The sequence below is a fragment of the Manacus vitellinus genome, unplaced genomic scaffold (genome assembly GCF_001715985.3).
Source record: "Manacus vitellinus isolate BGI_N305 unplaced genomic scaffold, ASM171598v3 scaffold_20_pilon, whole genome shotgun sequence".
NCBI lineage: Eukaryota > Metazoa > Chordata > Aves > Passeriformes > Pipridae > Manacus > Manacus vitellinus.
Window position 1 is genome coordinate 3,482,705 of NW_021939471.1, and position 24,063 is coordinate 3,506,767.

The 24,063-nt window shown below is 46.5% G+C and overlaps 1 protein-coding gene across 4 annotated transcripts in view; it reads left to right on the top strand.

The window, feature by feature from the left end:
* VWC2L (von Willebrand factor C domain containing 2 like) overlaps positions 1 to 24,063 on the top strand; it is a 122,082-nt gene that overhangs the window by 73,824 nt on the left and 24,195 nt on the right. For 2 of the 4 annotated variants that reach the window (XR_001920578.1, XM_008934580.3), the window contains exons 1-3: positions 1,710 to 2,104; positions 4,238 to 4,704; positions 21,469 to 21,598. Coding sequence is in view for 3 of the 4 variants with exons in the window: in XM_008934580.3 (XP_008932828.1) it covers positions 4,294 to 4,704; positions 21,469 to 21,598 (541 nt within the window). In the remaining variant the exon portion in view is untranslated. Of the gene's footprint in view, positions 1 to 1,709; positions 2,105 to 4,237; positions 4,705 to 21,468; positions 21,599 to 24,063 lie in introns of those variants that run through there. The other 2 variants (XM_018071933.2, XM_025895019.2) reach the window with 2 other exon arrangements.

Sequence of the window (24,063 nt, forward strand, 5' to 3'; positions counted from 1 at the left end):
GTTTGGTTCGTAAATAAACACATGGAAACTGGGAACTCCTTAGAACCTTTTTGAGGTTTTCTTTTATTTTTTTCCTATAGTTAGACCCAATTTGATACTAACAATGTAATTATCGTCGGGTTTTTCCATAAGGATATAAGGGAGCAAGACCCTTAGTTCAGTTAGAGCCTGACCTGGAAATTCAGCTGAAAACTCGCATCTTCATGTCTAACAGTGGTACAAGAAAAGCAGGATTAAAAGCATGTCTGATGTTGATACCTCCAGGTATCAGAAGAGCATCTACTTCTCTGGTGCTCAGTCTGTGTGTCAGAATCTGGGCTTGAATAACTGTGTCCAAATATAAGTAAAACAGCCGTGCTCCTAATGAGGAGAACACCGGGGTCTCCAGATTCACTTCATCGCTGCAAAATCCAATCTCACTGTTATTGATCCGTCCAACGGGAGTACACGTTGGGGGGGGGGTTGTCTTTAAAACCACGACCTCAGAACTTGAGCGCCGCTCTCTTGCGCGGCCTTTGCCAACCTCGATGCCTTTGCTCTGCCTTGCAGGTGGCGTGGTGGCCCTGGGCAGCAGCGACGGCTCGGTGCGGGTGCTGCGGCGGGACGCGGGCAGCTCTCGGCGCTGCGGGGCCGGGCGGCGCCGTGCGCTGCCTGCGCTTCCCACGGCCCGCGCTCCTGCTGTCCGCGGTCGCCGACGGCGGCTCTGCCTCTGGACGTGAGCGCTCCTCGCTCGGCGCTGCGGGAGAAGGCCCGGGGCAGCCCGCGCTGCGGGCCTCGCCGGCTCGTCGTTAATGTCTGCGCCCAAACGGAGCGTTATTCGGCGTTTTATCCAAATAAACCCCCCCGGTTTCTCCCTCTTTCTGTTGGCCCCGCGTTTTCCCCCAACGCCAAGAGTCTCTCCTTTGGTGGTTTCTGGAGAAACAGCTTTACAATGACGCCTAATGACAGCGCAGCCGAATTGCAAGGAGATTGATTTTTAATGTGGCACAGCACGAGACACGGGAGCCGAGGCGCCCCTTCCCCAGCGCAGCCGCCTGTGGGAAGATGAGGCGAAGTTTCCATAATGCGGCCATTGGGGATGTTTTCCCGGACACCGCCGGGGCAGCGGCGTGAGCCGGAGCTGGGGATCGCGGAGGGGCTGAGGGGAGACCGCCTGAGGGGAGCCGGGCTGAGGGGAGTCCCAGCCGGCGGATCTGAGGGGAGTCAGTGGATCTGAGGGGAGCCGACGGGCCTGGGGGAACCCGCCTGAAGCCGGCGGCGGTTGACGGGGGAGCCGTGGATCTTGGGGGCTCCGGGCTAAAGGGGAGCCCCGGCTGAGGGGAGCCCAGGGCGCGGACTGAAGGGAGCCACTGGATCTGAGGGGGGAGCCGGCGGCTCTGAGGGGAGCGACGCCGTCGCCCCAGCTGGCGGGCGGGCGGGCAGCGGCTGGGGCGGGGGCGCCCCGCCCTGTATTATTTTGGGGGGTTTTTTGTTCCCTGCTCTTCCCTCTTTCTTCTCCTCCCTCCCCCCAAAAGAAAAAATTAATTGTAATAAGAGAGGGCAGGGAGCTGCGCGGCGCTGGACATGCCCGGCCCCCGGCCTGGGGAGTCCCCGGAGGGGAGCGGGGGCTGCCCGCCCGCCGGGCGCGGGGCTCCTCCGCCCGCCCTCCCCCGCCTGCCTCCCGCCTAACCCGCGCTCGCTCCCACCCCTTCCCCCCGCCGTGGCAAAGCTGGAGCCGCAGGAGATCCGCCGGGCACAGGGAGGGGACAGAGATGGGTTGTTTTCTCACACCCCCCCCGCCCCGAGACCTGAGGAGATGCAGCCCAAGTTCGCCGCGATGACTCTGCTGCTGGCACCGGGGATTCTCCGCGGCATCCCAGCCTCCGGACCGCCTGAATCCTGCTCCCTCTGAATCCTCGGCGCCGGGTTAAAGCTTAATTCTCATGTTGTGGTTGCTGGGCTGCCGCGCTCCCCTGTCTTGCGATGGGAGGTGGAGGAAAAGGGATTGTCCGTGAGTCAACACCGAAAACGTGATTAGGAGGAACTGCTTTCACTAATCTGTTTCTAACCTTTCAGTCCTTGTTGGCCTGTGACCCCTCTCAGCTTTCAGATCGAGCCTGATTAGGTAAGTGTGAATTATTCACTTGGGGTGAGGGAAGGCGGAAGGAAATGTTTTACTCAGATTTACCCACGATTATGACCTCTAATGAGGAGAAATGATGAGAAAGTTCAAGCTGTAAACTAATTCTGAGCTGAGCAGCATTTGTTTACTTGTTGAAATCTGTCCGTGCAAGACGTCTGCAGTCTGTCTGATTTCCAAGATCGCTTGTGAGTTGCTATGGGACATCTCGGCTGCTGTAGCAAAATACAGTGCTCTTATTTATGATCTGTGGAGAACTTTTACATATATATATATATATATATGTTTTGGAGAGCTTCTTCATCAAACTCGAACAAATTTTCTTGATTGTTTCACATTTCCTCAGATATGAATTACTTCATTTGCTTGATTTTTTTTCCCCCTTAAAATGCCCACAGATCTGCAATGTTGCAACCTACCTGTAGCATTTAGGTGGGGAGATTCTCTGCTCTGTAGATATGTAAAGCAGCCGTATCTGCAGGAATCACTTGATTTCCAAACAGCATGTCACAATAGATATTGCTGATAGGAGTAACAACGGGGTGCATAGTCCTTGTGATGGAAACGCAGCTAGTACTTCAATTAAGAAGATATCTTTTTGAATTTGATAAAGCTTGTGTAATATCCGGTGTCTCCCTCTGTTGTGGCTTTGGAAAAACTGCTTTGTCAACAGGATCCCTTAGCTGCTTCTCTAGGATTAAAGCTTTCTTCTCCTGCTGCTGCTTTTTTGCATCAATTAAGGGAGAATTAATTGCTGAACATCTGCAGTCCACCAAAAATCCGAGTACATAGGGAATATCTCTCAGAGGGTTGGGAGGGAGTCCGTGTTTGCCTGTGTGTGCAGGTTAATTCATGTTTGTGGGTGCTGTGTGTGGCTGTGTGTGGCTGTGTGTGCATGCTCTGGGAACGGAGAAGGGATGACACGCACGTCCCAACAGTTCTTCTTTTGGTTTGTGCCAGGATCTACCTCCGTAGTTCCTCAATCCAGATAAAGCTAATATTTCATTTCATTTAAAAGTTTCCTGTAAGACTTTGCCCAGTTCTCTTAAGAGAGGTCAGAAACCAGTTTGCTGCCGGGGTTGCACTGCCCGTGGGCTGGTGTGGAGGCAGGTTAGCGGCAGGGATTTGGACAGCGCGTTGGTGGCAGTGATGTGGCACTGTAGGAAGCCAGGAGTGCTCCCAAGACACCGGCACGGAGCTTTCGCCTGGCGCCGGCGCTCCCGGGGGTCAGTGCCAAGCTCCTCTCCCTCCCTGGGTCGATCCTTCGCTCGACCGCCTCAGCAGAGCTCGCCGAAGATCGGGCCGTGCTGCATCGCTCCCAAAGTTTGAGAAGGGCTCGGCTTAATCACGCAAACACACTTCAGCTGCTCTATGCCTTATGAAGGCATTTAACGTCCTGTCTCCGCGTTTCTCTCTGGGAATTACTGAAATGCTGAATAATGGAGGAGGTGAACTGTGTTTTTGCTTCTGTTGGGATTATAGGTACCTGCTGCAGGCTGGGCTGTGTTGGTAGCCCAGGTAGTCCCTCTTCAGAAATGCTGTATATAAAATTCTATACTCTCCCACCTCTCACAGCCCAAGTATAACCCAGCACTGTCTTTCTTATCAGATGCAGATCTGACAGCAGATCAGCTTAACTCCTTTTCCAGCTCAGGTTTCCCACCCCAGTTTAATGAAGTGGGCTGTTCACCCTGTGTAGCACCCAGGGACAGTGGCCATGGCAGGAGGTTTAGACTGTGCTTAAACTTGGGTTCAAAACCCTCCAAGCTGCCCATCACCATGTGATTTCAGGCAGCTGATTTAATTTCTGGTGCATCTGGAAACTCAACTGGACAAATGAGGGGAGTAAAAATTAGATGATTCTGTGAGCCACCATTTCTTCAAAGATACTTTGTGGGCATATGCTTCCAGGCATGAGTGTCCAAGTTATGGATGTCACATGCTTTGTTCTCTGTAACAGTAACTGAGAAGAGGCTTAATTCAAATGAAACAGTAATATTTATCTATGCAGTTTGAGAACTCTGATTTATTCTTAGGTGATGGTTGAACCTATGACCTTTATAAGCCAATATTCCTTGAACTTTGGGTTTGTTCTCACTTAAAAATACTTGTTTTCAGACCACAACACTGGTGTCCCTATGGAAGCCACTGTTTGTATCTGGCATTGAGATCCCATGGAGAAGCTGAGGAGGGGGATGGCTCTTCATATCCATGAAGCCTGGATACTTCTGTTTGTAATCCCTGGTTTGGTCACTCCAGCTGCCATCAATCATGAAGACTATCCTGCTGATGAAGGGGACCAGACCTCCAGTAATGACAATCTGATCTTTGATGACTACCGGGGGAAGGGCTGTGTGGATGACAGTGGCTTTGTGTACAAACTGGGAGAACGTTTTTTCCCGGGACATTCCAACTGTCCCTGTGTCTGTACTGAGGATGGACCTGTTTGTGATCAACCAGAATGCCCTAAGATCCACCCAAAGTGTACAAAAGTGGAACACAATGGATGCTGTCCAGAATGCAAAGAAGTGAAGAACTTTTGTGAATATCATGGGAAAAATTACAAAATCTTGGAGGAATTTAAGGTATGAAATCCTTTCTTCAGTATTTAATATTAGTATGCTTTAGGAATTGTATTTTTGCTGGGAACTCTCAAAGGCACTCAGTATTTGCTTACTGCTGTTGATGGATGCTGAAGCTGAAGTAATTTTTAGCTGTGGTGCAGGTCTGGCTCATGTAAAAGCTGCAAAAGCTCCCCCTTACCAGCATTCACTGAGGGCCAGTGGTCAGTCAGAAGCCCCCCTTGTAAATGCCAGCCCTCTGGATCTGCCTCCTTTGCTCATATCATGGATCATGTTGGACCACCAGTGGTGTGTAAACCAATGCTGAGTGCTTTTTAAGAACCCCTTTTCCCATTTGGATAGCAGAAAATTGATGGTGCAGTACTGAGAGTTGTCACTCATAACTCTATGAGAATGCAAACAAGTAGATGTTTAACTATATGTAATATTTTTATTTGAACTGTGATAAGGCTGTCTAGAATGGAGAAGATAAATTCCTAGGCAGATGACCATCTCAAGTAATAAGAAGTATGGGGTTTCATTTAATGGTTGAGTTCCTGTTAGGAATGTTGTAAAGAAATCCTTCTAAAATATATCTTGAAAATAAGACCAGATTCTAAAAAACCATTACCGTTTTACACAACCTGCCTCTCTCATTCTGTTGAGTTCGATCCCATGTTTTCAGTTCTGCTAAGGAGAATAGCATTTCACAAGGAAGAACAGTGTCTGGAAAAGCTGTAGGTACACAAGTTTGTTCTCCTGGGTCACGTGGCTTTAAGAGTTGTACCTCCATAATTAATGACAGCCTATAGCTCTTCATGGCTGTGTGCCCAATCTCATTATGCACTTGGGCAGTTTATTTGCTTTCCTGCTATGAAAATAATTTCATATTGGTCTGCACTTCACAAGTTCTCGGTAACATAGATGACAATTTCCTTTTTTCCAGAAGCTGTCGTTTCCAGTGAAGGTAGTAGTTAGTTCCTCTCTTCTATCACATGTGGTTGATGTTCATCTTTTTCTGTCCATCTGTAACTGCAGTCCCTCAGTCTTGGCAGGATGGTTTGATATCACAGGCACGGGGCAAAGGAAGGGTATGAGGAACATCTCCTTGAGGGCCATCCTGATCAACCTGTTCCCTGCTTTCCTTCACTGAGGAATGTGAAGTTGCTGATCTTGTGAACTGCTTAAATAAAGCAGTAAACTTGTGCAAAATCTTCCTCTTGCCCTAGGAAGGCTTAGACCAGTTTCATTGTGCTCCAGTGGTCCCGTCTTGACTGCTGTGTTGTCATCAGGTGGTGGGGTGTCCCACCTAGGTGGTTGGATTCTGATGTGAGAGTTACAAGGACTATTTTGGAGAGATTTTAGGAAGCAGAAAGTTACAAGGACTCTTTCTGAAGAGATTTCAATGGGAGAATAATGAGATGGATCTTGTCATTAAAGTATTTTTGCGTGTGAATTAAGTGCAAAAGCAATAATCACTTTTCCTGAAAGAAGTCATTGCACCCTGATAACAGATTAAACTCTACAGAAATACCGAATATAGGAAGAAAGGCTATTAGAGAGAGTTAGGAGCTCTCTGATTCATTGCTTGTTGTGTTCAAGTACTTTGGGGTGCTGTGTGAAAAGCAAGGTGGCAGTATCTTCTGAGAAACACAAAGTTGATGGTGTCACAGCACTCTCACACACAGTAACCTGTCCAGATGCTTCAGACTTAATTTAGCTGACAGTCAAGCTTGTGACCTGGACCTGTGTTTTGCTGAAAGCTCAATACCTTGTGGAGTAGGGCAGAAAAACCAATGTTTTGGAAATCTATGTGTTTACCTAGAATAAACAGTGAATTTGTTTCCCTCTTAAGTAGTGTAGGAGAGTCAGGCAATGGAAGATCACTTCCAGGGGTGTTTGGGGGGGGAAAGGAGCACCTGTGAACTTTATAAGTGTTATAGGAAAGACAGAACTTCAGGAAACTGCTGCTGTGAAGTCTTGACTTTATGAGGCACCCAAGCACAGATGAAATTCAGAGCAGTTCATAGGTTTTGCAGGCTCTGAGCTCTGCTCTTCCCTCATCCTGTTGAATTTCTAAGGTCTGCAAACTTTCTCACGTCCGTTCCACACACACTGAAGTCAAAGAGGAGAGGCTTTCTCCAGTGACTGACTCAAACCCAGGCTGCTTTCAGTGGAAACAGAGGCACCGTTTTATGTGGTCTCAGAACCCTTTCACCCACTTGATTTACTTTTGCTCATATGTAGGTTCCAAATCGTCATCTATAGAAGGGCTTGTCAGTGCTTAGTTTCAGCTGAAATTAGCCTCTATTTAAAAATCTTCTGCAAGTGTGTGTCTGTGTGTGTGTGCCAGGACTGACTCATCTTGTAGAGATTTCAGCTGCCTGATCTTTCACAAATTAGGATTAATTTTTTTTTCTAAGAACTTTTTTTTTTTTTCTCAAGGGTATCAAAATCTGTGAGAAGTTCCCATTTGGAAGAATTTTTCTGTGTTGTTGCTAGATTTTTGCTTAGGTTTGGGGTGATAAATCCAAAAGTAATTTAATCTTTTTTCTTACCACTGGCAGTAACTCTGATGCTCTCAGGGTAAAGGAGTTGTTACAAAGGCCCATTTCTTGAATATTTGGCTTTCTTCTAGTGAACAGATCTTGCACATCTGATTTTTTGAGTCACAGCAGTCATAAGCACAAAATACAAACATGACAACAAGCCATCTAGCTTAGCCAGCTGTCCAAATGTTTATGTGTGTGCCCCTCAGTCAGTAACACGTACAACTGAAATGCTAAACCCAAGTTCAGCTGTAAATCTAAACCCATTAGGAGTTTTTCTTGTATCCTTTTGTAAAACCTTGTGTCCTTGGCAGATGGTTTAGTGATGCCATGTAGCATCTTCACAGCTTTGTTGTGGGTCCTGGGAGATCTTGGTGGGTTTGGGGCCCAAGGTCGAGGATTTTGATACCTGGGGAGCAGGAGAGAGTGTAGGTATGGTGGGTTTTACTGGGATCCATCTCTCTCTTTCCCATCTTGTTTTCCACTTCTCTGTCAGCCTCATGTCTGCTCTCTCAGGTCTCCTCTGGCCCCTCTCAGAGGGAGCACAGGCAGTGTGGTGGCTGCAGGGAAGGTGTGAAGGATGCTGCAAGTCTCAGGCAATCTCTGTTTTCTCAGAGAGATCTATCAGGGACTCTTGGGGTCACTTGGCAGCTTGTTTTTATTCCCACACACCATCCTTGTTTTAATTTCGGTCCTGGAGGTCAAGGTCTGAGTCCCAAGTGCTCTGTGCTCGCCTGCAGGAGCAGAGATCTTTCAGGGAGGTTGTTGACACTCCCCTTTCTTCCCAGAGAGAGAAAACAAGCAAATAACAACTCAGAGAGTGGTCTAGGTTATTGTAAGTCCACATGGTTGTGTTTCAAATGAATGTTCCCAGACAGCAGCTGATGTAAACTTCAGGAGACAGTGTTCTGCCAGCGTGATGGATGTTCATTGGCAGCTGATGGAGCAGTCGTGCAAATGTCACTGAGACAACAGTTTCCCGAAGTGCTGATTAGTTTTGTCTCTCTTGCATAACTTACTGAGAGAAAAGCACACACCTGCCCAACTGGAGAAATGGAATTATATGACGTGGTTAAAGTGTATTCATGACCACAGTCAGGAGTTGTTGGAAGAGGATTGGGTTGTCGGTTTGGGAAGTCCATAATCAGTTCTGAACTTCCTAGATCTCTCACCACCCAAGAGGCATATCCAGAATAACCTTCTGTGGATATGTAGCAAAATACCAGTGCTGGGAAATGAATGGTCAGTTCACAAGAGATTGTCAAGCTGACATCTTGAAACATTCTCTTCATTTTAGACTGGAAAACAGGAAGTGCTCCCTGTCCCTGCAGGAGGGTGAGTCCCAGTGACCTGGGTTTGGTAGCATGGTGCCATCTTCCAAGGCAGTGGCAGGAATGTCCTAAGCACAGACATGAAAATACTTGGGTTTGCCTGGCAGGACATTGGGTGAATTATCCTTTGGGTGGGGACACAAGAGGTTCTGGTGTCACAACTTGGCCTTCCTGATAATATTCAGGTCAGAGGAGCAGCTTCAACCTGCAGTTGTGAGCTGGCGCTTGGAAAACACTCTGAGCATCAAGGACAGTTTTTGGGTGCTCTTCAGTGGCTGCCCTGCTTTCTGCCAAGAGCTGCAATTTCTTCCAGCCATTGGCTCTGCCAAGGCTTAACCTCTGCTGCCTGTCCTTCCCAATGACTTCTCTACATCCTTGTTCTCTTCCCTTCCACCTTCACTGCTTCCAAACCTATCCTCAATCAAAAAGTGCCTAGGTGGTACCCAGATGTTTGTCCCTTGCATCAAGCACAAGTGTGGAAGGATGGGAGAATATCCCTTGTCCATGGGCAGGCCTTCACACTGCAGGAAAAAAAAAACACAAAAAAACCCACAAAAAAAAAAAACAGGAAAGGGGCAATTTTTGCTTCTAAGGCAAAATCTTCACTGACCTGAAAAGAGCCAGGATTCAGTGCTGGAGTTGTACTTTATTTTTCTTTCCCGTTTCCTGCCAGTATATCTTAAGTTCATTGCTTTGTTTTGTCCACAAATCACCTGTAATCCTTCAGTGAGGGTTTCTGTATCTTGCTGACTTTATAGCACAGTAGGGATCACAGCTCTAGCAGGGATCTTCAGGGTGTAATCAGAATCCCAAATAAATGAGGGACTGTGTAAGCATAGCATTATCATATACTAATTCTCAGCTCATTATGGAAACCTTTACTTCAGAATAGTGGCACCTCCTTCTCCTTTGTTAATGCTCTTTAAAAATGTTTTATTAATGCAATTATCTGAATATAACTTAACAAAGTAAGGCCTCTCCTCAAAAGGCACATGCAAGCATGCAGCAGCTGTCCCAGCACCTCAGAGCCCTGAAATGCAGCGTGTCCATCCTGGACACTGGAGAAGGGGAGGCAGTGAAACCAAACAGTGATTCCCCATCCCCAGAACCATGCCAGAAATAGAAATTAAGTGGTGCCAGTTACAGCCTGGCTCAGACTGCCAGTTACCCAGCCTGAGAGTGCAACCTCATCCGATATGAATGGAACACTTGGGGCATTCTGGAGCATTCCCGATGGGGTGATGCTGTTAGGTGACAAACAGGAGTGTGGTGCAACCCTGGGTTGAAAGGGAAGGTGAGGGTAGAAGTGTGTAACCATGCAGTGCCTGGGGTGGTGCAGTGGTGTAACCATCCCCTGCTCCCAAGGTCTCTCTGCTCTCCCCAGCTGGGCTGGACTGTCCAGCTGCAGGTTGGGACTGTGGATGCTCCGGTTTGTGTCAGTGTGAGAGTACAGAGTCACAACACCTTAAACCTCAGGAGCTTCCTTAGGCCACTGGGAAGACATCGGGGGGAGGAAAGGAATGTTGGAAAGTACTCAAGTCATGGCAAGAACAAGCATTATTGAAGGATGTTGGTAGTGTACTAAGCCAGTCCTCCAAATCACTAGTAGCTCTTAGATCTTTGCTCATGAATTCCAAGAAGCTGATTACTAACCCAAGCTAGCATGAGGCCCCGATTTTAATATTGGCATTTTCCTCTCCAAGGAAGGAAGTTGTGTGCTGCAGGGTTTGGTTTTTTCTACTATGACTCAAACAAATGGGGCTTTTTCTATTTTTTTTTCCTTCTTCTTCATCTTGTGTGTTCTGCAGTGTCATGTACGGCTAGAAAATGATAATACAAAAGAAATTTCAATAACATGCCTGTGCTTTAATAAAAGGAGCCATGAACAATGCCAGCTCTGAAGATAGCATACAGCCTTTGAAATCAGACAGGGGAAACAGAACATCAGTCAGATGGAAAAGTATGATTTATTATCTCCCTCCTGGCAAAATTACAGTGACAATGTCTATGCAAAGGAATCTAAAATTACTGACTTACTGTATTTCTGTCATAATCTGTATCAAGAAAACATACTAAAATAGATAGGCCTGTCACATATTGATCTATAGTGATACCTTTTTTAAAAAATTATGTTATGTACTTAGCTACTGATTCTGTAACATATATATTACATTATGCACAAATATATTATTAGAATAGGTGAAAGCAGAATTTGGCTAAAAAAAAAATCCATGTCTTCTAGTTGTCTTCCCCAGTTTGTAGTAACACATGGAGGCCCCAAAAGCTCAGAGCTCAGTGGCACAGGCTGTGCTACACACAGACTGTCTCAGAGCTTCCCATAGAAACAGATGAGACCCAAACCTTGAGCAGGATTCAAACCCACCAGGAGTTGAGCACAAGCCCCCGTTTTAATCCCAGTGCACTGCCCAGTGTGGCAGCGCAGTGCAGAGTTGGGCCTGTACTTGCAAGCCCAAGGGATTGGTATTTTTCCAGTAAATATGACACAGGAATTAAAGTGTGCCCAACATTTGTACTGCCAGAGCTGTGGCCAGGCTTTCAGTTATTCAGGAAATAGCCCGTTGGCTCTGCTTGCTTCCAGAGAGCTGCTGAAAGAGAGGGGATATCTCTGCACAGCCAGAGGAGAAGCTCTGGCGCTTCCCCTCCCCTCCCTCCATTGCTGCTGGAGCTGTCCTGTTAAGAAAAGGGAATGTGTGGTACATGCAGCCACTACCAGCTCCTTCCAGGAGTGGGAAAGTCAAGTCTGAGGCTTTATTTCATGCCAGGCAATGCTCAGTGGGGCCAAGGAGAGAAGGGCTTATCCCTTGGCTCTCCCGGGCTGTGTTCGTCTCTGTCACACAGGGTGTTTCTGTAGGGCTGGTGAGTGGGAGGTCCTCAGGTCATCAGCTTATGAAGAAGGATGTCATCCTTAGAAACATTCCCAGTTCATTAGTGAGAAGGTTTTCTAGGAAACTGTTTCCTACCAGAGTGAGGGAAAGTGCAGGTGTGTGTTTGTTGCCACTGGAATGTGTTTTATGTTGCATTCATTAAAAATAATGCTCAATTAGCCAATTATTCTAGATATTGTTTTAAAGACTATAATTAGGTAAGTCATGTAGTGACAATGCTCAGTCTAGTTACAAGATAAAAATACATGTAGCATTAGGCTTCTTTACTCTGTTCTATGGTACAGTTCAGAGGGAATTCTTTGGGAATTACAGTAAAATCAGTGTGCTAGGAGGAACATTAGCTTTGAAGCAGCTCCTCAAAGCAGGGAATCTCTAAATCTGTTAACTGTGGTCATCCCAGTCAGCAAAACCTTTCTGACTGAGGGTTAGCCCAGTGTGCTCCCTGTGTTAGCAGATCCCAGTGTATTCTCTTATCACAGGTAACCCATTCAAACCCATTTTCATTTCACATTCTCCCCATTTTGTGCTCATAACCAAGTGGGATAACATCCTCTGAGAGACAGAAACCTCCTGGACCCTGCTGGCTTCTTTCCTGGGGGTTAGGCACTGGCAACTGGGTACAGGGGGCAGAAAGGAGAATTTGGAAAATGCCTTCTCCACAGTGCCAGCTGGTAAAGAGTTGCAGGCTGTCTGTGGCTATGAACTGCTGTGGCTCCATGGATCAGGAGTGGCCCACTGGGATGTTACACTGGTGTTCAGTGCCAGGCAGGTAGTCCTCTGTGGAGTTTGCATGATGCTGACCTGGGATAAGGGCTTGTCCAAGTGAGCTCCCACAAAGCCCAATCCGCCCTGCCAGAAAGTGAAGAGTAAGGCCAGGCTATCAAAAAAGGGACAGAGAGTGGAGAATGAGAGAGAAAAGTATTTGCCCCCTCACTCCTCTCAATGCAGGGGTAATGGGGTCGCTGTCAAAGCCCAGGAGCAAAGGGAACCACAACACAGCAAACCCCAGCAGACGTGATCTCAGCCCCCACCCACTGCTTGGCAGGACAGGGCTTTGGAGCAGGGCCTGGAGACAGTGAAGAAGAGGGTATGTGTGTGTAGGTGCACTACACCCTGCACTGAGCACCCTTGGGCTCCTCTGCCCTCAGCAGCATAAAGGTAAAAAGCAAGTCAGCTCCTAATGGCTCCTTGGACATAGACTCAGGATCAGCCAACATGTCTTTCCTTGGGAGGAGAAAAAGGTGACTGCATGGGTTGGTGGAGAACAGTAATGGGCTCTTGTCTCCAGCTCCAGTGCTGGAGTGAACCCTGAGCTCAGCAGCAGTGAGCAAGGGCAAAGCATTCAGGAAAGAGCTGCTCCTTTGAGGGGAAGGAGGGAGCATGTTGGGGTGGTGATGGGATGCAGGAGCTCTGGGGGGTGAGACCGGCTTCCCTTAGGGCACAGGAGGTGCAAAACTGTGAAATGCCAAGTCTGAGGGTGACTGAGCACCAAAGTCTGCAGTGGGGCAGGAAGAGCTGCCACCTGCCTGTGATGGCTGCAGCCCAGCCAGGAGTCACCACCAGTCCATCACTGTGATGCTTTCCAGCCTGAGCTGTGTGGGGACACGGAGTTTGTCTTCAGACGAAGCAGACTGGCTCAAAGATTGCATTCAGTTCAGTGAACAGCCATCATCTGGCTGTCCTGTGGGTAAAGGAGTCCAGATTCATCCCTGGTGTAGATCTGCCTGGCCAGTACTGTGGCTGTGCATCTGATGATCCAGACAGGAAACGGCAGGAGAAGGAATGGGACCAAGGTCCAAACCTCCTCCAAGGTGATATGGCTGGTTATATTATACCTACCTTAATACAAATTCACTGTTTTATCAGTGCACAGAGCTGATCTTGCCACCTTCTCCCATTTTTCAGCATCAACAAAGGAAGAAACAGCAGATTTGGGTATAGGGAAAACACGTGTGAAAGGGATCACCTTTCTGACCAGGTTCTTGTTTCCTTTTTCCCTGCTCCAAGAAGCTTTCTCCTAGACATGACTCCTTCATTGCAAGAGCCGACTGGGAGGGAATGGAGAGCAGGACACTGCCAGCTGGACTCACATTCCCTGTTGACATTAAAAGGGACTTAACAAATGTGAAGCACACAGAGACGTTTGTCTGTGTCCGAACAGGGCTGTGCATCGCGCTTTGGAGCCACAGTCCCATCTGTCATATCTATAACCTTTCAGAAGGAGTCCCTTCCCTGTGCACTGGGCATGTCTGAGCTGAAAAACTATTGTAATAAAGTCATAAAAATTATCACCAAAGTAATAGAGAACTCCAGTCCCCTCAGCCCCAGGGTAGGTGAGGTGCAACTATTGTAAGGAATAAAATGAGACATATATCAAAGCAAAGGGAGCGTTCTTATGGAAGAAGTGCAAAGTCATGTTTTTACAGAAAGCTTCACTGCTGCTCTTGGGAGAGAAAAGCAACCACGAGACTGCAGATACACAGCTCCCGTGGAAAAAGGGCCAGGACTCTGCTCAAGGTTGTCTCTCTCTCATCAGCTAATGGAGGAGTCACTCTTCAGATCCAGACGTGGTTCCAGGAGCCTTTTAAACTCATCAAATTGTGTGGCACAGAGCAAGCCTGAGTACAAAGCTCCTAATGCCGTCACAGCCCTGAACCATCGGATATGGGCCCAGGACAGCCCTGGTGAGGCACATCTTCTGTGCTTCTCTCCCTCATCTGGCTCACTGATCTGTGTAGCTCCCCAGGAAGTTTTAGAAAAAGATGGTCAGGATGATGTTGTTTCCAGGTATGGATAGGCATGCTCAGGGGATGAGGGAAAGAGAGGAATACATGACTTCTGAGGTGGATTACAGTATCCTTATGCCTTTCCATCTCCAGAATCCAAGCCTGGTCACCAGAATGCTGGAAAGCCTCAGAGATGTGAACAGACAAGCAGCAGTTACAGGGGTAACTCAAGTGGAGCTTTGGTTGGAGGGCTGCTGTAGGCTAAGAAAATAGGCAAAGTCATGTTCAACCTCCTTGTCATGGGGCTACTTTGAGTACAGGATGGAGTCACCATTTACAGAAAATGTTTTCAGGAATGTATTTGAGTGTCTCTTGTCCTTTCCATTGAGGAAATTTGTATTTCATTTCAGTCTTACCTAGTAATGTTTGTGTATGTGTGTGTTGGGGGCTGCCTTAGAAAAACAGGATCTCAGCATCCGCTTCTGCTGCTTCTTGGAAGCCAGCTCCTTGGTTCAGCCAATCTGCAGTATGGTGCAAGCATTTTTCAATTTTTGGATGGCTCAGTTCATTTGTATTGCCAGTGCTCCATGTAAGTAGGATCCAGCTCCAGTTTTTTCGCTGCAGATAAATTATCTAATGACTTAGTAGTTTTTTTCCTGTTGCAAAGTCATTTGCAACCTGATGGTGTTTTCCATGATTGTACTCATCTATAATCACTGAAGAGGTTGTTTATTTGAGCAACTTTCCACCTTTGGAAAATCCAAGGGGTTACAGTTTCTGTAGTGTAATTTATACTGTAGCTCCACTGGCTGGGTGAATGATTTTTATTTTATTAAGTACGTGACAAAAATGAGTGACATTTTTGCTGCTAACAGTAAAAGCAAAGCAAGCAGCCCAAAAGAGGAGATTTCAGTCTCACCTTCAGGTGGGACTCAGTCACCAGCTCCTTCTCCACCAGTTTAGCACCTGCAAAATTTCTCGACTGAAAGCTTTCTCTGAATTTTCCTGCAGTCTCCTGCTAATCTGCCTGAGATCACAGGCAATTTCAATAACAATGAAAATTATTCTAATTTCGGCTCCAGGAGTATCTCTGATGAAAGCTATCCCAGTTCCTTTCTTATTCCTCTCCCCTGGTTTATGACTTCCCACCTCAGCCATAATGCAGAAGCCATTTTTGCCTCTGAATTGATTCATCAGGTCCTTTTAAACTTTCTTCCCTTTCTTGCTTCCTGCCAGTAAATTCACCACCTGAAACTGTAGCTACAGAAATAATTTCCATCAGAATTGCCATTGTCCTGAGCATCATTAAAAGTTACAGCTGCTCTTAAGATATAAGTGCCCAATTTGACAGAGTTCACTTTCCATCGCCCTGCTTTTCCTGCTGTTCCCTCTGGATCGAGCAGGATGCCACCAGTCCAGGCTGAGGAGAGAAGCTGAATGGGATTGTCCTGAAAGATGGAGAGATTGACAGCAGCCTTGGTTTTTGGTTTTCCTTCCCTTGGAGTCCAGGGGATGGGACACATCCAGACGTGTAGGCAGGAGGTGCATGTGGATACAGCTTGTGGCAAGGTCTGCAGAAGTGCCAGGTTAGATCCAGTACATTCCAAACCACTTTAACGTTAGTAGAAATGGAGAGGATGTAATTTCCTGTTTAAGGGGTTGGCATTTCTTTTTCTAACACGTTCTCAGGGGAGAAAGCATTGCAATTCCATACTCAGCGAAACTACCATGAAAAGCCTTTTGCAATATCACCTAGAAAAGGCCTATCCTTACACACCATGTCCCTTTTGGTGTTTAAACATGTCTGATTAAGGTTCCCAGTGATACCAAGAGTTCTGGCATCTCCTCGGCATTTGCTCTGATGTGATGGATCTTTGGGTTTCCCCAGGGCTCAGAAAGAAAAGCTCACTGCCTTCATTTCTTGGTTATACACCACTTCAAATTCCAATTGACCAAGCAGATTTCTCCAGTCATTCTGGCCATGTTGTAAATTCACCTGTTTGATGTGGAAGGCATCACAGGCCCCCATAACAGATGTATTCAATTCCATAGAAATACTTAGACTGTATTCTACTAACTCGAACAGCCCCTGTATGATGATCAGTAGGTCTATTGTAACATGATTAGATGGTTATAAACACTTACGTGTAGCTTTTCTATTTCATTTCCCCGAAGAAATGTCAAGTATTCCTGATACAATACTCATGAAGTTTGTATTGCTCTGTAGCTGTCTGGCAGTAGCTGTGTATAACTGATGAAGGGCTGTTGTGTGTCAGACAGCACGAGGACACGGTCCCTGTGTGATCACTTCATGGCACCTTCTCAATGAGATGAAGTCTTCCAGGATGGGATTATGGGACATTCTTGTACAAAAACCCTCTTCAGGCTTAGCTGGAGAGTGTAGGAAGGAGGAGGAAGAGAGCAGCCCAGCAAATCCCAAGAACTGGATCTCAGAACAGATGACTGGAGGGCCGTTGCAAGAATTTGCCATAGCTTTGAGCAGCCTCGGTGCTGGCTCCAGCACAGATGTAAGCCTTCTTCCACAAGGCTGGAAACCCACGTGCAAAGAAAACACCACACAGCTGAAAGTCTTTTCTTGAAAAGTGAGGGGAGGTCCAGAGCATTGGGAAGTAAGTGGCTGTGCTCAACATGTCTGGAGGAGCTGGCATCCAGATTCATAGAGTGGGCAGTCACAAGGAGCAAGGTCTCTGTCCAGTCTGTGTTAATGATACTGGATCCACTGGCTCTTGAAGTACTTAGGTGCCAAATGACACTTCAGTCTTGGAAGGCTGTTGGAAAATGAGCAGCATTTTCCCAGCTCCTGGAGGGGTATGAGCCTCACACCCTGAGTCTGAGTGAAGCCGGCTGGAAGAATCACAGCTCATCACAGGAGACTGCAGCCTTGAAACCTGGTCTGAGATCTCTTGTGGGCTGGGTGACAGCCCGTGTGCAGGACTGACGTGAGTGCACTTGGAAACCACAGTTATCCTGGTGAGTGTGGCAGGGGAGCCAGAAGGGATGTCAAGGAAGATTGCTTCTGATTGACAGAACAAACAGGTGAAGAAAAAGTATCAGTCACATGTCACCTTCAGAGTTTTTAGTTTGTCTTGGGTAAATCACTCCCTTCCCACCTCTCTAGAGATATTTGTGTAGAAGCAGCTAAGAGTGATTGACAAGCAGACGTGTGACAGAGAAATCCTCATTGCAAGCAGGGAAGAGGAGGAATGCACAATAATGTTTCACACACACACATATATATGTATATATGTATGTATGCTTCCTCTGCCCACTCTAGGGCAACACTTACTACTCAGTGAGGAGCTTCTGCAGGGCAATGTACATGTGATGGAAAAGGCTTTTGTGTGTTTGGGGCAGCAGAGAGGTGGCTTGGGGTGGTGTAGTTCTGGACAAGGGAGAAATACAGGTGAGGTTCAGTAAGTATTTGGGACAAGAGAATTCCTATGACTGAGATGACTGAGGTGGAGTAAAGTTTAAGTCTTGCAGAAGTTTCTTGCAAGACCTTTACTAAAAACTCGAAGTTTTGTGTGTCGGTTATTGGTGTGATTGTACCCACTGCCTTGGTCTAAAAAAATGTCTGATCCAGATCTCTTCAGCTGTAAAAAAGCATTAACAAGTAGATTTAAACATTAAGTTTTGAGTTCAGATTTCTGTTTTCTCCACCTCTCCCTTAAGTTTGTGAATGGTCACGTTTTTAGGCTGTTTTCCTCAAGAATTGTTTGATCATGTGATCTCTGTCTGTTCACCAGTCTTTCTGGAGGACCTGAGGGCTTGCTGGAGCCCTCACAGACATCTCAGAGGGGTGACATTTCTGTGGGTTTATGAAACTGGTAACTGACTAAAGAACCACTTGGTGCCCAACCCTGTAAGACAGGGAGACCCGTATCACTGAGAGGAGCAGCTGGATGCTGTTAGCAATCATAATTCCTACGTATCCTGGCATTTGCTTCCAAGGAGAGGATGAAAGTGGTGGGAACTGGTGTGAAGGGGTGCAGGAGTGAAGATTAGGAGATGTGGTGTCCACATCCTGTTTGGCTTCCCGATTTCCCCTGCTCAGGGTGTATCTTGTTTTTCATTCTGTTCCTTTTGCTGCCTTTTTCATTTGTTTGTTTATACCATCTATCAAGTTTGTCATTATGTGCTCATGCACATAAAATCTTTATTAGCCATGTGTATTCTTTATTCTCTGGTTTAATTTTCCTTCCTTCTTCCTTCGTTAACAAACTCTGCTGATTCCAGATGTTTCCCATTTGACAGCACCTGAGATTTAAGGTTTTCCAGCCACACAACAGAACAAGTGCTGACTCCTTCCTCTGGCCACCCTGGTGTGTGTGACGGAGCCCTTTCCTTTTGGGCAGTGGTGAGGAGAATGTTTCTTCACCAGTGTCTCTTGAAATCCTTCCTAAAAGTCTTCTAAGAGATTATTCTGCCTTGGGCAGCTGGAGTAAATAAATGATCACCTTTGTGATCCTTTAATCTTAACAATGTGTCCAGAATAATCAGTTTAAGGGACAGCAGTAAAGCATTTGCACTGTCCGTGTGGGACAGTGTCCTCTCTCTTTCCTACTCCAGAAACCCTCTGTATTTTTTCAACCTCCTTTTCCAGTAGGGATGAGTTTCTTTTCTGGAACTGGTGTTTCAACTTCAGTGGCTACAGAAGTGTAAACCACCCCTCTTCCATGGGGTCAGGAATCAGGAAACAAAGTTTTGGGATGTATTTCACTGGTTCCCCGTTTGTCATTTTGCTGCTGGGTCTACCTACTGCCTGTATCCATAGAGAGAGGACTTTTTTGGCCAACTGTTCCCCAAGGAGGATAGCTCCAGGGAAAGCAATAGCTTGGCTGCAGAGCTTGCAGACATCAGTTTAGAGATGCTCAATCAGTGTGCTTGGGGGAAAAGTCCTTTCTGAAAGGGCAGGGTTTTGCAAATCGGATCCCAAAGCACATTCCATGGGAGAAAGTGCCAAGACATTCATAAACTAAGTGGACAGGAGGGCTGGAGTCACCCATGGATGTGAGGGGCTGGGGAAGAGCCATGGTAAGGGGCACTGGCAAGTGAGAAAAATGGTCACACAGAGGAAGATCCTGGTGGCAAGACCAAGGAGCTTGACTTTGATACAGTGGGGAAGAGGAGGTGGCAGAGAAAAGTCTGACTGATGCCAAAGCAGCCTTTGCTTTTGCTGGCTGCTCATTCTTTTTTCCTGCTGGGATGTGCTCTCCTGCTTTAATTGTGCACAGTTCTCCCCTCTTGGAGAGCTGCTCTCCGTGCCAGGGAACATCATGGTTTATTGCAGTGTCACTGTCAGGTTACACTGACAACGCTGAAGCAAAAGATGTGCGTGTCATGTCTCGTTTGCTCAGAGCAGAGTTGTTCAGGGGCACCTTCTGCTTGTGCTGATCATCTTTAAGCCACGGATTGGGCTGCAGTCCTGGAAACCCATCCCATATTTCTTAGCATTGCAGCCAGCGTAGTAGTGAGGATGGCTACAAGTCCTGGAGGATATGGCAGTGAAAGGCTCCACAAATCACAAGATCTACTTCTGCTGCTCCGTATAATTAGCGATTAAAATGAGTAAAAACAAAGCAGCAATTTTCTTATTGATCCCCCAGCAAATAGTTCTGTCTATTTTCTGCTGTATTGTTTCTTCTTATTAAATAGCCTTGAATAAGAAATGTCAGTCAAATGAATTTAGATTCCTGATGCTTCAGACGGAAATCAAAGCAGGATTGAATGAGGAATGATAATTAGAGAGAGGAATTCCACCTCCACATGCTTCTTCCCTTGCTCAAGGAGTGCTGATTTTATCTAAATTGCCAAAGCCGTGAGCAAATGAAAGGTGATGGGAATTACAGACTGCAGACGCTGAGACAAAGCAAGGGAAGCTTTAATTAGTGCGTTTTAAGGTAGAAATGAATTTCCTGGGAATAAATTATTAGACTCAAGACATATGGAGCTTCTTAGAGGTGAACTGAAAAGCTTTTTACCTGCCAGAACCAGGGCTCATCTGTCTTGTAGAAATGAGTGACCCATCAGTGTGATCTGCAACACATCAGGATTAATCCTTCTTTCTTTACATCTCACTTTTTATTTTTTTTTTGTTTGTTTTTTAATATTGGGGAATTCCCATTGCTGCAGACTCCCATCAATGCAACATAAAGCAGAATTTTTTTCCAATACCCACATTTAATCATTCAAGTGTAGGTGATGGATCTACCATTGCTGAAAAAATGGGAGATACATATTGAACCTACTGGTACTGAAAGGAAGTTATTTTCCTTTCATTTCTTCTCTTGTTCTCCTTTCTTAGCTCTGTTGTCATCCTTTCATCACACTTCCACACACATAAGTCACTGGGAACCTTAAACCACTGACCTTTCTGTTTTTCAACAGATTTTCGCAGCTTTTCAAAGGGTGAGGCTGTTACAACTCTGTGCTATTCAGGGGTGGATAGAGATTCCTGCTTGGATTCATGGAGCTGAAACGAATCCATTTAGCTGTGTGCTTTAATCCAAAATTCCCTGACTCAGCTGAATTACTCAGTCTCTTAATTATTTACATATTTTGTGTGAGTCTGTTGCTCACAGACCTTGTTGAAGCAAGCAGGAGAGGGGCCAGGACCAGAACTAATGGTAATGTTTTGGGAGTGCTCACAGACTCCAGATGCAGGTGCTGCACAAACACAGAATAAAATGGTTTTGCCCCTCCAAAAGCAACACTGTTCTCCTCTGCCCTGAAAAGTGGGAATGAAAGCTGAGAGGCTGCCAGATGGACAGGCCACCCCAGCAACACCTTTCCAACAGCTTGGGGTGTGCTGGCAGTGGTGGTCTACAAGGCAGAGCAGTATGTCCTGGAAAATCACCCTGTCCTCCCTTCCTGGGATGAAACAACACTCTTCACCTTCCCAAAATCCTGCTCTTCTTCTGGCACCAGATGTGTCAGATAACACACATGGGGAGAGCAGAGGTACAACTTAGTGGCTTCAGCTCAGTTTTTTTGGCAAAGGGACCTAAAGACTCATGAAGGCTAAAGAACCCCACCCCCCCTCTGGGAAAACAAGGCTCATACGCTGTTTTTTCCGATGTTGTGGTGCCTATTTCAGATGTTGCTCTTTTGTCCCGGAGGTTGATTTGTATTACCCATGATGAATGATGGAGTCAAGGGGTATTGAAGGCTGATGTGTTTATCTTGTGGCAAGATGGAAATGTTGCAAACTTGTGAGCTGCGGGAGGCCCTGGGCTAACCTGAGATTTGTTCCTAGCCCTCGCCATGCGAATGGTGTCGCTGCGAGCCCAGCAATGAAGTTCACTGTGTTGTAGCAGACTGCGCAGTTCCCGAGTGTGTCAACCCAGTCTATGAACCAGAACAGTGTTGTCCTGTCTGCAAAAATGGTAAGAAAGCACTGTGTTGAATTAACAAAGAGATGTAAAGGAAACATTTTATTCGAATGTTGTTGCTGATGCATCCGCAGGAGGTTTGCTTCCATTGGCACAGGCTGGCGTTGGGGAGGCTGCTTCTCCTTGTGCATGGCCTTCAGGTATGGGGTGGCAACTGGGAAAATTAAAGGCACCCTTCCTGGCCTGTGTCTTCTCCTGGAAGCAGATGGAATGGCTGACTTGACTAAGGGTTTATAGGACTGAGTCCTGATATTGGTGATTGTTGTTTCATGTCTTTGCTTTTTTCTCATAATTAGTCTAACACAGAACCAAGTCTATGAGAAAAGAGAGAGTCTTTGTCCCTAAATTAAGAAACCAATGCCTATTACCCCAGACCAAGGGAAAACTCGCCAAATTCAATGGCAAACTTCTCCTGTGGCCAATAAGACACTCACCAAGCCCAGAACATGATTAGTTTGTGCTGAAGTTGTGTGTGTAGTGTTGGCCCTCCCTGCCCTCTGAAGTGATTTCATGAATTGGAGTCTGATTCATCAATACTTTCAAGAAAGGTTTTGGAATGACTGAAAGTACCTCTTTGGAAAAGAAATCTGTTTCCAAAAAGGTCTCCCCAGTCTTGTACCGCAGCCTGTACACATGTATGTCTCTGAAAAAGCACCTTTCTCCTAATGCAGATGTGAAGACAGATTAAAAGGTAAGGTAGCTGCACAGAAACCTCTTCACAGCTTTCTAAACATGTAAAAAATAGCTACTTGGATTCATCTTCTCGTGTTTAGAATTCACGGTCTATATATTTTCTCGTACATACATCACCACTGCTGGATAAGAGTAATGATTGCTTTTGGATCTAAATGAAAATGTTTGCAAAGAAATAACATTTTCAACACATTTTCTGCTCTTTAAGACAGAGAAAAAGCGAAGAGTTGGAAATGCAAAATATTTTTACTAAAGGAACTGGCAAAATTTAAAAAAATGTCTGGAAACTTGTTCCAAAAATACTAATTGAAATCCTAAGGTTTCTATTAAACCGTGATTTTTGCTCCAAGGTATATTTAAGATTTTTACTTAGTTTTGTGTTGCTGTTGAAAAGCAGAAAATGTTCATAGGATATTTCATTGGTTTGTTGTTGTTGATGATGAACTGCAGAGAAAAGGTTTGTTCCCCAGTTCTGTCCACCACCTTTGCTGTGCTTGAGTGTGAGGTTTCCCAGCACACTCAACAAGACTGATGTCTTGGGTTGGTGACCTGGGGGTACCACTGGCCATGGCCGCGCCCGTCACCCACAGCTCAGGCTCATTTACACCCAGGAAATGCCACTCATGTGTGCTTGGCCTCTGTTCCCATCCTGTGTAGGGTCCCATCCTGAATCCCCCTCATTTACACTGGCTCCACATCCCATCCGGTTTGCGTCCCATGAATCCAACCTGTGAGCATCCCTCAGGCTTCCCAGGAGTGCAGACTCAGAGGTGCCTTCACACAGGTCCAGGAGCTTCTGGATTTCCCTACTGACCCTTCACCATTGTGACCATTTCCCCAGTAACCAGACTCTCCCTCTTTGGGGCTGGGTGGCTTCCTATGTCACAGTCCCCGACACCCCTGGTGACCAGGAATGACCAGCATCTTCCTTTCCAAAACAATCAGAGTGCCCAAATAACCAGGGAAAGGGAAAGAAGCAGCTCCTGCTGGTGGGAACAAGGACAGGAGGACAAGAAGGAAAATCAGCCACATGCTGAAAGGACTCTGAGGCACAGACTGGAACCCTCAAGTAGAAGCCAGGAAGCTTCACCCATGGTTTTACCAAATCCCTTCACTCCTCTCTTGGCTCATCTTTGGGGGATACAGATATAAAGCTGTACAGCTGAAACCTGTTTTAGACAGGGATGTGTTTCTCACCATCCTCTCTAAAGCAGCCTTGGGAATCCTGGTCTCTGGTGCCAGAGAGAACGGGGCTTGGAGCACAGCTCAGCCAGCGGTGGGTCGTGGCTGTTCCTTGGGACTGAGGAGCCGTGCAGGGCAGCTGAACCCCTCCTTGTGTCCCAGCCTGGCTGTAGGGATGGGATGTGAGACCTCCCAGCTGGGCTTTCTGCTCCTCCTGCTGCAGCTGGAGCTGACTGGCTAATGGTTGGCCAGAGCTTGGAGTTCTGTCTGTATCCATCACAAATGCAATGAAATAATTGACACGGTGATAAAAATTAGCAGGCATCAAGATAGTCTCGTTTGTCACAGGGAATATGGATGAGCATTTTGTTACTGCTCTTGGATGTGGCTGAGTGTGGCACACTCCCTTACAGTCTGGGAGACTTGGGAGAAAGTAGCAGCCATTGCTGTGTCTCTTCCCATCTGAATCCCTCTGACACATCCTAATGAATGAGGAGCACAACGCTTTCAGCTGTCTGTTCATCTTGAGACCAAAATTTTGTCTTTCAGCTCCCCCCTGCAGCCAGTCAATTAAAGCTCAGTTT